Source organism: Octopus sinensis, linkage group LG20 (genome assembly GCF_006345805.1).
Source record: "Octopus sinensis linkage group LG20, ASM634580v1, whole genome shotgun sequence".
NCBI classification, from domain to species: Eukaryota; Metazoa; Mollusca; class Cephalopoda; order Octopoda; family Octopodidae; genus Octopus; species Octopus sinensis.
The window spans coordinates 6,122,876-6,135,744 of NC_043016.1; the positions used below are offsets into that span (position 1 = coordinate 6,122,876).

General features: G+C 37.6%; 1 protein-coding gene across 1 annotated transcript in view; it reads right to left on the reverse strand.

Annotated features, from left to right (window-relative positions):
• Nucleotides 1-671: 671 nt before the first annotated feature.
• LOC115222464 (helicase domino-like) overlaps nt 672-12,869 on the reverse strand; it is a 132,085-nt gene continuing 119,887 nt past the window's right edge. Inside the window, 6 exon segments of the mRNA XM_029792668.2 lie at nt 672-1,594; nt 5,404-5,499; nt 8,306-8,432; nt 9,936-10,196; nt 11,033-11,113; nt 12,570-12,673. Of these exon segments, the coding sequence (XP_029648528.1) occupies nt 690-1,594; nt 5,404-5,499; nt 8,306-8,432; nt 9,936-10,196; nt 11,033-11,113; nt 12,570-12,673 (1,574 nt within the window). The 3' untranslated portion in view covers nt 672-689.

Genomic DNA, 12,869 nt, shown 5'->3' on the forward strand with positions numbered 1-12,869 from the left:
AGTAGACTCATGTAGAATGCTTAAGACATGACATTCGCATGCAGGCTATATTCCTGCCAAAAAGATTTACGTAGTAGGCAAGAAAAGTAATTGAAAAATACAAGGTACCACTGAGATTGTCTTTTTATAGTTCCTAACATTTAAGTAATAAAGTAACCTGATCAAAAGGTGCTTCATTTGAAATTGTGAGACATACAAGACTGTTGCAGTGGAACTGAAAAAAGTAGACGAAAAGAAATGAGCTAGTATCTCTTAGCTTTATGTCACCCTCATGTCTCAACTTCAAAATGCTGGTAAGTTACCGTCAAGCCACACAATACTAAAATCCTAAAATACAGCCATGAACTGATGAAATACAAGCACACAGTTTTATTTAACTCTATTTTAATCTATGAAATATACAGACCAACATTACAAGAAAATGTACAATATATAAACTTCAAACAATTAAGAAATATATATATATATATATATATATATATATATATACACACATATATATATATGTATGCATGTATGTATGTATGTAAGTATATTATACACACACACACACAATTATTTACCAGTCTTTTATTTTTCTCTTGAAATCTAAATTCAAAATTTAATGAACTTAAAATCCAGATTAATTTGCAAACTAACACATGCAAATTCCTGCTTTTTTTCAATTCAAATTGTTTTAATAGAATATGTTAATGTTTAGGTGTATTGCGTGTTCTCATAGCATAGTGAGACGATTTCTGCTGCTGCTGCTGTTGCTGTTGTTGTTGTTGCTGCTGCTGCTGTTGCTGAGGTTGCTGCTGCTGCTGTGTTTGTGGCTGTTGCTGTTGAGAAGATTGAGCTTGTTGTGAAAGGATATTCTGTTGTAGAGTCTGTGTTTGTTGTTGCTGTGGTTGCTGTTGGGGTTGCTGCTGCTGTTGTTGTTGTTGTTGTTGCTGAGGTTGTTGCTGTTGTACAGGTTGGCTGCTGACAACAGCCGCTCCCGTGAGTGGTGAGTGGTGTATAGTCTGTGTTGTCGGTGTCATTGTAACAGCAGTAGAGAGGACAGATGGTTGCGTAGTAGAAGCCACAATAGCATTTGACTGCACGTGTCCAGCTAATGTCATTTGTAATTGCTGTAGAGACTGATTACTTATCTGAGACGACTGTAGAGCCTGGGTTACCACCGATGGAGACAGTGTAGTCAGCTTTGTGGCTTGAGCTAGAGTTGTGTGTACAGCGTGTACCTGAACCCCTGTATCATGTGCTAATGTTGTTTTCACAACAGTAGGAGTGTTCTGAGCTAAGGTGCTTACAGTTCGGGTGCTAGTAGGAAGGGCAGTGGCTACAGCAGAGCCCTGTGTTATATTAATTGGAGAAGCAGCAATTGTCTGTATCTGAGAAGTTGTTGAACCTGTTGGTAACGTAACTTTAGTCACCATATGAGGACCGGCTGATTGTCCTTGGTTCATAGCTGCAATAATGGTTGGTTGGGTTGTTGTAATAATAGGCTGACCTTTCATCATCTGATTCAGTTGGTGAACTGTGAAAGATTTCGACGTTGGAATGATCTGTACTGCAGATGTAGTTCCAAGAGAAAGAGCAGTTTTACCAGCAACTGGAAAGAAAGAAAAAGATCAGTGAGAATACAGGTAAATTTACAAGGAACAATTACATTTATTAAATTTAGGCACAATTCTAACAGATAAATATTCTAGCCTTTTAGCATTTAACCCTTTAGCCGGATCTTTTTGGTTTGAACGGCAGTTTTTTAAAATAATTTCAAGGTAACTAAACACTTTTAAACTTCGTATACTGGTAGAATGTGTTTACAAAACATCTTTTTCTCTTGGCTTTATTGAGAAAATTCTATAGTTTGTAAGATATTTGTTGCTTTTTTTTCTTCAATTTCTGCAATTTCAACCAATCAGTGATGTCTATTGAGGTGAAAACATTCTGTGCCGTATGAATATGTCCCTCGATTAAGAAACAGATTGGGTTTATTTACATTTGTGAAGAAAAAAAAGATACCCTTCCCCCCACCCCTAACCCTAAAACAGATTGAAATGCAATAGATCGATACTAGGGTCATAATTATGGGTGACAATTTCATATGACACCGCTAGAAAAAACTGCCGTTCAAACCGAAAAGATCCCTTTAGCCATATCCAGCCCAAATATTCTACCTGTTTTATGTTTAAACTAACCAGATCCAGCTTGTCACACCTATATTACAATATCATCCTAAAAATAAATAATCGCATCATCAAAATCCTGAAGCTTCAAGAAAATGCATAATTAATTCAAAACAATGTGAATAAATCATCATCATCATCATCATCATCGTTTAGCGTCCGCTTTCCATGCTAGCATGGGTTGGACGGTTCAACTGGGGTCTGAGAAGCCAGAAGGCTGCACCAGGCCCAGTCTGATCTGGCAATGTTTCTACGGCTGGATGCCCTTCCTAACGCCAACCACTCCATGAGTGTAGTGGGTGCTTTTTACGTGCCACCTGCACAGGTGCCAGACAAGTCTGGCAAACGGCCACGGTCGGATGGTGCTTTTTACGTGCCACCAGCACGGAAGCCAGTCAGGGCGGCACTGGCAACAGCCACGTTCGGATGGTTCTCTTATGTGCCACCAGTACTGATATCATAGCGACAATTTCCATTCATGTTGATCGATTTTGATTTTTGATTTTTTCCTTTTTTGATTTTTACTTGCCTCAACAGGTCTTCACAAGTAGAGTTTTGTGTCCCAAGAAGGAAAGGTATGCATAAGTGGACTGAGGCCATGAGTGATGGTCTCACTTGTCCTGCCGGGTCTTCTCACGCACAGCATACTTCCAAAGGTCTCGGTCTCTAGTCATTTCCTCAGTGAGACCTAAAGTTCGAAGGTCGTGCTTCACCACTTCATCCCAGGTTTTCCTGGGTCTGCCTCTTCCACAGATTCCCTCAACCGCTAGGGTGTGGCACTTTTTCACACAACTATCTTCATCCATTCTCGCCACATGGCCATACCAGTGCAAACGTCTCTCTTGCACACCGCAACTGATGCTTCTTAGGTCCAACTTCTCTCTCAAGGTACTTACACTCTGTTGAGTATGAACACTGACAATACACATCCATCGGAGCATACTGGCTTCATTTCTTGCGAGCTTACGCATATCCTCAGCAGTCACGGCTCATGTTTCACTGCCATGTAGCATGGCTGTTCGTAGACAAGCATCATACAGTCTACCTTTTACTCTGAGCGAGAGGCTCTCTCTTTGCATCCTCATTTAGCGCAAGTGAACCATCATCCATGCGAACACATTTCTCTCCTACCACATCACGATTCTCTCTCACACACTGTCTTGCAACGCGAAATACCTCAAGTCTTTGGTCCTCACGGCGCAGAACATTGGCAAATTTTTTCTTATCTGCTTCCCCTCTGGCTAAATAAACCTGTCTCCTAGCTCTCTTTTGGCAGTCTGATACAATTCCTGCTACCCCCATTTTTCCAGTCCTTCTAAGCCTGTCTCTTTTCTCTAATAGCCCTGTCTACAACATTGTTCCACCACCACATTATTCTAGGTCGAGAGGGGACTTTGCACCAGCACAGATCTGGTCAGTGGCTCTCAGCAGGTTGTCCCTTAGAAACGTCCAGTTGTCTTCTACCCCCTGTGATGCTCTATCCCCTTCTACTTCGTCAAAGGCTTCAAGTAATATGTCCCTAAATCTCTGTCCATTTGCAGGATCTTTAAGCTTCCAGATCCTTCTTCTCTATGTTGGTCGTCCTCTTAGTCCTGATCCTAAAGTCACTAACTACCAGTCTATGTTGTGGGGTACATTCTTCGCCTGGGAAGGTTTTGGCATTTATAAGCATCCATCTTTCCCTTTTTCTGGCAAGGATGTAGTCATTTTGGCTGGTATGTCGACCCGATCGGTAGGTGACTAGGTGGCTGGTAGGTTTCCTGAAGTTAGTGTTGCAAACCATGAGATCATCTGCGTTGCAGAACTCCAGGAGCCTGGTTCCCTCCTCGTTGCGGGAACCATATCCATAGCCTCCATGTACACCATGGAAGCCCCCAGCATGTTGTCCAACATGCCCATTGAAATCACCAGCCACAAAGAGAAGGTCTCTGTCGTTCGTCAACGAGGTAGTCTGCAGAAAGGCGTCATAGAATTGGTGGCGTCTGAGAGTAATTTGAATGCCAAAGGGTTAAATATTTAAACCTTTTTTATTTTAATGACTAATTAATTCCCAACCATTTCATAATCCACCTGAAACCGTCATGTCTAGTTCTGTCATATAAATCAGGTTTTAAATTGTCCGTGATTAAATTAAAACCTGTTACAGTTCTATGTCAGAACAGTTTATGTTCCAAATGCCATCTTAATCATTTCAATACCAATCCAACTGAGACCACCCCTTCTGATTCTATCATAAAAACCATCTGTTTTAATTTTCTACATTTATATTAAAACCTATATGTTAGAAGATTTTGTAAAGTTATGATCAAAACACCAATTTAATCCTTTCAATAACAATTCATACGAGACCACCACTTGTGGTTCTAGCAAAGAAAGGCATCAGTTGTAAAGTTTTAAATCTAAATATTTCATCACGTCCTAAATTAATATCCAGAATATATATTGTTTGATATATCTTTTAATCTTTCACTTGTTTTGGTCATTAGACTGTGGCCATGCTGGGGCACAGCCTTGAAGGATTTTAGGCAAATAAATTGAGCCCCAGAACTTACTTTATTCTTAAGCTTGGTGCTTTTATGTGTCAGCAGCACAGGTACTTTTTACATGTCCCTGACACTGTCCACGACTACGACTTTACTTGGTTTGACAAATCTTCCGAAACACAGCAAATCATCAAAGGTCTTGATCATTTGTCATCACCTTGATGAGGCCCAACAGCCAAAGATCATGTTTCACCACCTCATCCCATGTCTTCTTGGGTCTACCTCTTCCACATGTTCCCTCCACTATTAGAGATCAGTACTTCTTTACACAGCTGTTTTCATCCATACGCATCACATGACCAAACCAGCACAGTCTTCTCTTTTGCACACCATATCTGATGCCTCTTCTACCCAGTTCTTCTCTCAAATCACTTACACTGTCATACATGCACACTGACATTGCACATCCAGTGAAGCATACCATCTTCATTTCTTTCAAGCCCTCACAAATCCTCTGCAGTCACAGCCCATGTTTCACTGTCATGTAGCATGGCTGTTTGCACACAAGCATCATACAATCTGCTTTTTACTCTGAGAGAGGGGCTTTTAGTTACCAACCAAGGAAGAAGCTCTCTGAACTTTGCCCAACCCATTCCTATTTTAGTAGGTGTTGACCATCTAAATTAGTTAAATTTAGTAGACACTGCTTCATGTGTAAGAAATAAAATAATAAAGTGAATTGAACTTACTCGGAACTTTCTGTGTTTGGAGAGTTCTTCGTTGAATTTGCTGATATTGTAGCTGTTGCTTAATGTGTGGTGTAAGCTGGCTTAAAGCACTTTTGCCTAAAAGGAAAAAAAGAAAGTAGATATATATAATTGTAAGCTGTAACAAAACTAACTTCTTTTCTCAACAAGAACTAAAGAAAGCAGGTTTTGGCACTGACCACAGTTCTCCAAAAACTCAGAAATCGGATCTTTTTGGTTTGAATGACAGTTTCTAACATAATTTCTACGTAACTAAAAAATTTTAAACTTCGTATACTGGTAGAATGTGTTTATAAAACATCTTTTTCTCTTGGCTTTATTGAGAAAATTCCATAGTTTGTAAGATATTTGTTGTTTTGTTTTCTTCAATTTCAACCAATCAATGACGTCCATTGACGTAAACAACATTCTGTGCCGTATGAATATGTCCCTCGTTTAAGAAACAGATTGGGTTTATTTACATTTGTGAAAAAAAAAAGATACCCTTCCCACTAACCCTAAAACAGATTGAAATGCAATAGATCGATACTAGGGTCTTAAATATGGGTGACAATTTCATATGACTCCACTAGAAAAAACTGCCGTTCAAACTGAAAAGATCCCAGAAATCACCTCTAAAACAGTAAAGTTAGTGTAACTTTCTAGAAGGGGTTGCAGTAGTGGTGGTGGTGGTGGTTGCACTGATAATGATGATAAATTGTTGAAAGTATGCACAGTAACACAAATTATTTAAAATGTCCTTAAAGTGGGACAATCACCCAAAGACAACAATCATGATGTCCCACAGGTCCTGGATAATTCTAACTACAAAAGGTATCAAAACAATTATTTTTCATCTATCTTTCCTCCTGTTAAGGAATGTATAATCGGAACGGGTCCATTGAAGCTCATCAGTCTCACACACCTTTTTGTAAAACTCACTGAACACACACAACCCTTCTCTCCACTCTCAAATTCTCATCAAGTGGCACTTGAAAATCTTGTTGAGGGCTGGCCAGAAACTAAAAAGCCTGTCTTCAAATTTTTTATTACAATCACCCCACATTTCCCTTTACTGTACCCACCAGTTAGAGGAGGACTATCCAAACCTTCCCTGCCAAAGGAAAGCATGTCATCTTATTTTTGAAGATTTGGCTAATAGCATGGTGCACTGCCCACATGATAGCAGCTGCTTATCTTAAGGCCCACACATCAGTATCAGGAAAGCAAAAACATAAGCACACAGTCCAAGCAATGAATGAAGCATGTGGACTGATGCTTCATTTTATCAGCTTTGGAAGGATGTGAGGTATAGCTGAATTCAGAACATAAATGCCTGTGATTTAATACTGCTGGGTATTTTGTCCATCATTATCAGTTCTGGACCAAATGCTTTGCACTATTTAGTTAGTTCAAATCCTGCTGAAGTCAGTGTTACCTTTTTTTTTTTTTTTCTGTCAGGACTGCACTTGGATATAAATGCCATAGGAGGCCAATCAGCAATCTCATATAAATGAGATTACAATCTCTAGTTGTAAGCTGGAGATGATAAACAACTAGAAACACTGCCGGAGAAAGTACATGGATTTAATGGAGGAACTGACATGACATTCAGATAAAAGTGCTGCAAGGCAGCATTGAAGAGAGGATAATTCTTTTCTACTCTAGGCACAAGCCCCCCCCACCCCCCAAAAAATGGGGGGGGGCAGTCGATTAGATTGACCCCAGTATGCAACTAGTACTTAATTTATTGACCCCAAAAGGATGAAAGGCAAAGTTGAACTCAGATCGCAAAGACAGACGAAATACTGCTAAGCATTTCGCCCAGCATGCTAACATTTCTGGCAGCTCGCTGCCTTGAAGAGAGGATAATTAAGAACAATCTTGCTAGATAAAGGAAACTAAGAGAATTAGACCCAGCACAAACTTACAAGGGAGCTATGAACTGGACAATGTACAACACAAATGAAAAAAAGGGATTGGGAAGGAACAGACATATTCAGTTGATATTTAAAATAGAGCTAAATGCCAAAACAAAATAAAGGTTAGAGAAATGAATACTCCAGCTGTTCTTGTGACAAGTTTCAGCCTTAATATTCTCAATACATAAACACTATGGTTAATGTTTAAGATATGCAATATATATGTAGTCAACAGTTGATATTTTGACGCCATAAATGCCATACTCATAGCTCATACACAACAAATAAATCACAAATAACAGAAAAGTTAACAGATGATATAATTCTATGGTCCAGCCTTGACATCTTTCTGTGCATAAGGTTCCATAACATGAAAGTAAGCAAACAGGCTTTCATCAGAAATTTCCCTTAGATAAATAGGAGGAGTTTTAGGAATTAACTGAAGATTGGAACTTGTCAGCAGACCAGCACCTTAACTTCTTACTAGTGAAATACATACAGGCACTTCACATAGTAAAATCAAATTTAATCACCATCATCATTTAACGTCTACTTTTCATGCTGGCATGGTTTCTACGGCTGGATGCCCTTCCTAACACCAACCACTCCAAGAGTGTAATGGGTGCTTTTTATGTGCCACTGGCACAGGCGTCATTTACATGATGCCAGTAATGGTCACAATTATGATTCACAGGTGCCATTTACATCACACAGGCAACGGCCACGACTACAGTTTCACGAGTCTTCTTAACCGCAGCATATCACCAAGGTCTTAGTCACATGTCATTGCCTCCATGAATGTCATAATTTAAAAACAAATTTAAAACTATACTACACTACACCTCTCTCTCTTTGATGCACACACACACACACACTGTTCCTTTCTGCCTTTCTATGAAATTTCTTACTGGAACACAAACCACATTCCTAACAGGTATGGCAGGATACGATTAAAATTACACAGAAGTTTTATATTTCCTCACCAACTTGTCCTTTTTGTTGTGTTACACTGACTGGTATTGAGAGTGGTGTACTCCCCGCAGATGTAGTTACTGTCTGTCCTGGCATTGAATGAATAGCTTGACTTAATATCTGAGCTGTTGACAAAACCTGAATTAAGTAAATAAACAGAGAGAAGCTTAACGATGGCAGATATATTGATATAAAAGAAAACAATAACCTTTATACTAACTTTAATACTCACAAAATTCCATTTACAAAAAAAAAAAGACTATTTTGGTTTATTTTTAAACAACTCTGAGACAGTATTATGATTTAAATTCAGAAAAGAAAAGTACTGAAGTTAATACAGTAAAATTTTTAATTAGTGTCATTAAGTGCTGTGCCCAACAGCACTAATAAATAAATTTTTAAAAAACCCCAAAAAACAATGTTAATTCGTTAGTTTCAAAATGTCTCTTTTACAAAGTTAGAATAATTAGAATAAACCACAGTGAACAACTGTGTTGAATTGAGTATGTTTTCTATATTATGTTTTCTAAAGAAATTAACCTTGCCCAACCAGGGACGAGCTTAATTTCTTTTAAAGGCGGTGCTCCAGCATGGCCACAGTCAAATGACTGAAACAAGTAAAAGAGTAATAAAAATCTAGACCTCTAGGACAGAGGAGATAGAAGAAAAAATCAAAAGGAAGAAAACAACCAAAATCCTTTGGTTAAATTGCAAAAGTTATGCCATGTATTCCATGACATTATATACGTTTAATTTTCAAAACAATGTTATTGAACAGTGTTCATTTACTTGGATCTCCTGGATTGGCCAGGTACCTGGGGCTGAGTTAGCTCCACTGGTCACATTTGGTCCATTCCCCTCATGCTCTCACTATTTTCTTCCATGTTGCTCCAAGCTTTTTTTTTTTTTATTTGAGGTGTGTTGCTGTAACCTTTTGACCCCCAAAGCAATTTTGTTGGATAACTGTTGACTACTCATGAGTTCCTCTGCCCTTTGATGGATTTTTTTTTTTCCAGCAGGGTGTCCGACAAATACCCTCCTCATCAAGCAAGCATGGTTGGATTGTTGGCAACTAAACTGGCAACCCTTAATGAGTGTTAATTAACAACATTAAACTTGACATAACAAATTAAATTCTAATTTTAGTTGTAATTCATACTTTTTATGTCCATTTTCATTCACAGTAGCATATGCTGAATACAAATTTATTTTGGGGCAGCATTTTAAGATTGGATGCCATTTCTGTCACCAACTTTTAGCTGTTTTACATTCAGGAATGAGTCAAGTGGTTAAAATTTGAAGTAAAATAACAATAACCCTGTTCCCATGATTCCTTATTTTTTTTTATGTCTTCAATTACTATTCTACTGTGATATTCTGTAAATCACCGTTTTAATATTTTTCTTCCCAAATATAAACATAGATGACTCAGTTACAACTCTCATAATAGCACAGAGTTGAAGTGATTGAATTAGGCAGAAGGTTTCTCTAGTTCCAATATTACAAAATAATAATCCAATTAACACAATAAATCATGTGCTTCCTAACAGGAGGGGTAATTAAACTTTTTGTCAAAACCAAAAGAAACAAACAAAAAAAATTTAAAATCCCAGAAAAACAAAGCTCAGTGTGTTAACAAACCTGTCCTTGAGCAGATGGCACTGCAGACTGTGTTTGAGTACTTTGGGCCTGAGCAACAGTCTTTTGTATTTGCAATGTTGTTTGTTGTTGCTGTGGTTGTTGTTGCTGTTGCTGCTGCTGCTGTTGTGTTTGTTGTTGTGACTGCTGCTGCTGAGGTTGTTTCTGCTGTGTCAAGCAGTGCAACTGCTGCTGCTGCTTAAAAATCATGTTCATTTCATTGCGGTACTGCCTCTGAGCCTTATTAGTATGCTTCTGTCCTTGCTGTACAGATAAGGAACAAATTATAATACATATACATACACACACACATTGCAGGCAAGACTGGCTATTTCACTTACAGATACCAATCAATCTGGCTGGGTACCACACCACTTTCTGACTATTAAATTTCTCTCACAAAACTCAGTTTAACCCTGTGCTATGAGAAAACAGGAGCTAAAGATACCATGCAGTGGGATTGAAACAGACAACATGTGCTAGTCGTTCTTAGCAGGCTGAGCAGCTACAGAGAGGTTCCGTATGTCAGAAGTTTAACAAATTTCTTGCTGACATGGTTTGTTGACAGAGAATTACTCACAAGTTAATTTTAATAAATAAACATTAATTAGATACAATAATGCATTAACCCTTTCGTTACTGTATTTCTGTTGAGATGTTCTGTGTTTCTTTCAATTAATTTTAAATATAACAAAGAATTTAGTAAAAGAACTTAGTTATCATTAAGCTAGTGTTAGGAACATAAGTTGTGACTAAGGTTTGGTGGAAGATTTTAATTCAGAACATATGAAAATAAGAGATTTGTACTACAGAGCCAGAGGCGGTTTTGGCCGGGTTGGTATCAAAAGGGTTAAAGGGAGATGCAGCACTAAAATAGTGTTTTTTAATATTTTCTTCCACATCTTACATAAATAAAAAAAAAAAAGAGAAACACTGACCAGATGTTTCTCCTTCACAAAAATAAAATAAAAAGTTTTATCTATTTTATTATATTAATTGTAAAAATAATAATTTAGCTATTAAAATTTTTAGTTGAAAGAGTTTTAATTTTAAAAAAAGGGTGTGTTAGAAGAATTAGATGAATAAATATCTTAACAGACCTGGACTTGGACAACACTAGAAATGGTAAGCGGTTTTGGATTTGGCAGCGTCGCAGGTTGACTCAAAGCTCGTTTTACTTGCTGTTGGTGAAACAAATCAACTTGAGATTTCTATAGAAAAATAATAACACAACAATGATGATGATGATGATGATGATGATGATGGGGGTGGTGATGATGATGACGACGATGATAATGGCAATGGTGATGTTGATGACAGTAAAATATGATAATGGTGGTGATGAGAGTGGGAGAAGCAGTTATGACATCAAACATGACAATTATAAGGAGGAAAATGTTTATCCAAATCAATTAGTATTTCCCTTCTTTCGGAAATGGAATGAAAACAATAAGCTGTCCATCCATTCACACACACACACACACACACACACACAAAGAGTGAATATTTATCCAAAGGATAATGAAAATAACAAAACTCTTTTTTCATTTCTTTTTATTTTTGAATAACTTTTCCAATCTTGTTACTAAGCAACTGGCTATCAACATAAGCTTCAACCCATTAACATTTAAACTGGCCACACCCAACAAAAGTATTCTGCCTGTTTTATGTTCAAACTGGCCAGATCCTGCTTCTCACACATACCCTACCAAGTCAGTGTAAAGATAGACAATCATGCATTATACTGAAGCTTCAAGATTTTGATGATGTGATTAACTGAAAACAATGTGAAAAAATAAGCATTACATTTGACAGGGTAATCTGGATGCTAAAGGGCTAAAACAACAATAAGAGAATATACATAAAACATATATACATAATTTCATCATCATCATTGTTTTAAGCTCTGGTTTTCCATACTTGCATGAGTCAGGCAGAATTTCTTAAGGCAGATTTTTTCTACAGTCAGATACCCTTCCAGAGCCAATTCACACCTGTTTCCACAAGGTAATATTCCCCATGGCCCGACATGATTTCACAGAAGATTAGAAATGAATGACACTGCTTGTATGACAGTGATACTCATTTACAGCAATCATAAGTTTTCTTTCAGTTCCCATCTACCAATTTGCTTACAAGGCTTTGATTAGGTTAAGGCAACAGTTGAAGACATTTGCCTAAAGTGCAACATAGTGGGACCAGCCCCTCGAAAGGCTGGGAAGTAAACTTCATTGGCACCGTCACAAGATCACTGGACAGATTACTTCAATATTTGTTCCAGCTTTCTATGCACTTTACCTTTCGTCTTTTTAAGTTCAATAAATTAAAGTACCGATCCAAAGAATTGGACTCATTGAACAGGGTAAGTATATCTATTGGCTCTTTGCATTCTTACAGTAACACCTGTGATGATACCAGGCTCAAGAAGGTCACCTTTCTTTTGAACAACATTAGTGATGTGAACAGGGAAGACTTTCATGCATGTACACAATGTATGATCAACCCTGACAGGTGAAGTCCCAGATTTGTGTGTGTATGTTTTGGTTAAAGAAATCTGTTAAATAATTAAATGTTTAAGAAATTTTAAATTACAATCATTTCAATAATAACAATGGGATAAACAAGCCATTAACTTACAGTCAATTGTCCTATTTTTGGATTGTTAATCAGAGGTGTTTTCAGAAGTAACTGTGGTCCTTTGCCTTGTTGCTGGGTTATTTGATGCTTAACAGCTGTGCTGGCTGATATCAAGAAAACAAATCACATAATCATTATTTATAATTTAAGAGGAATATAACAAACTACAAAAAAACCCCCCCAAAAAAACAATGAAATAAATTTCTCTCACAACGACAACTACTACCATAGTTTCCAAAACTCTCACTACAGCTCCCACAACTCAGCTACTAACTCAACTCCTACCATAGCTCTTACAAT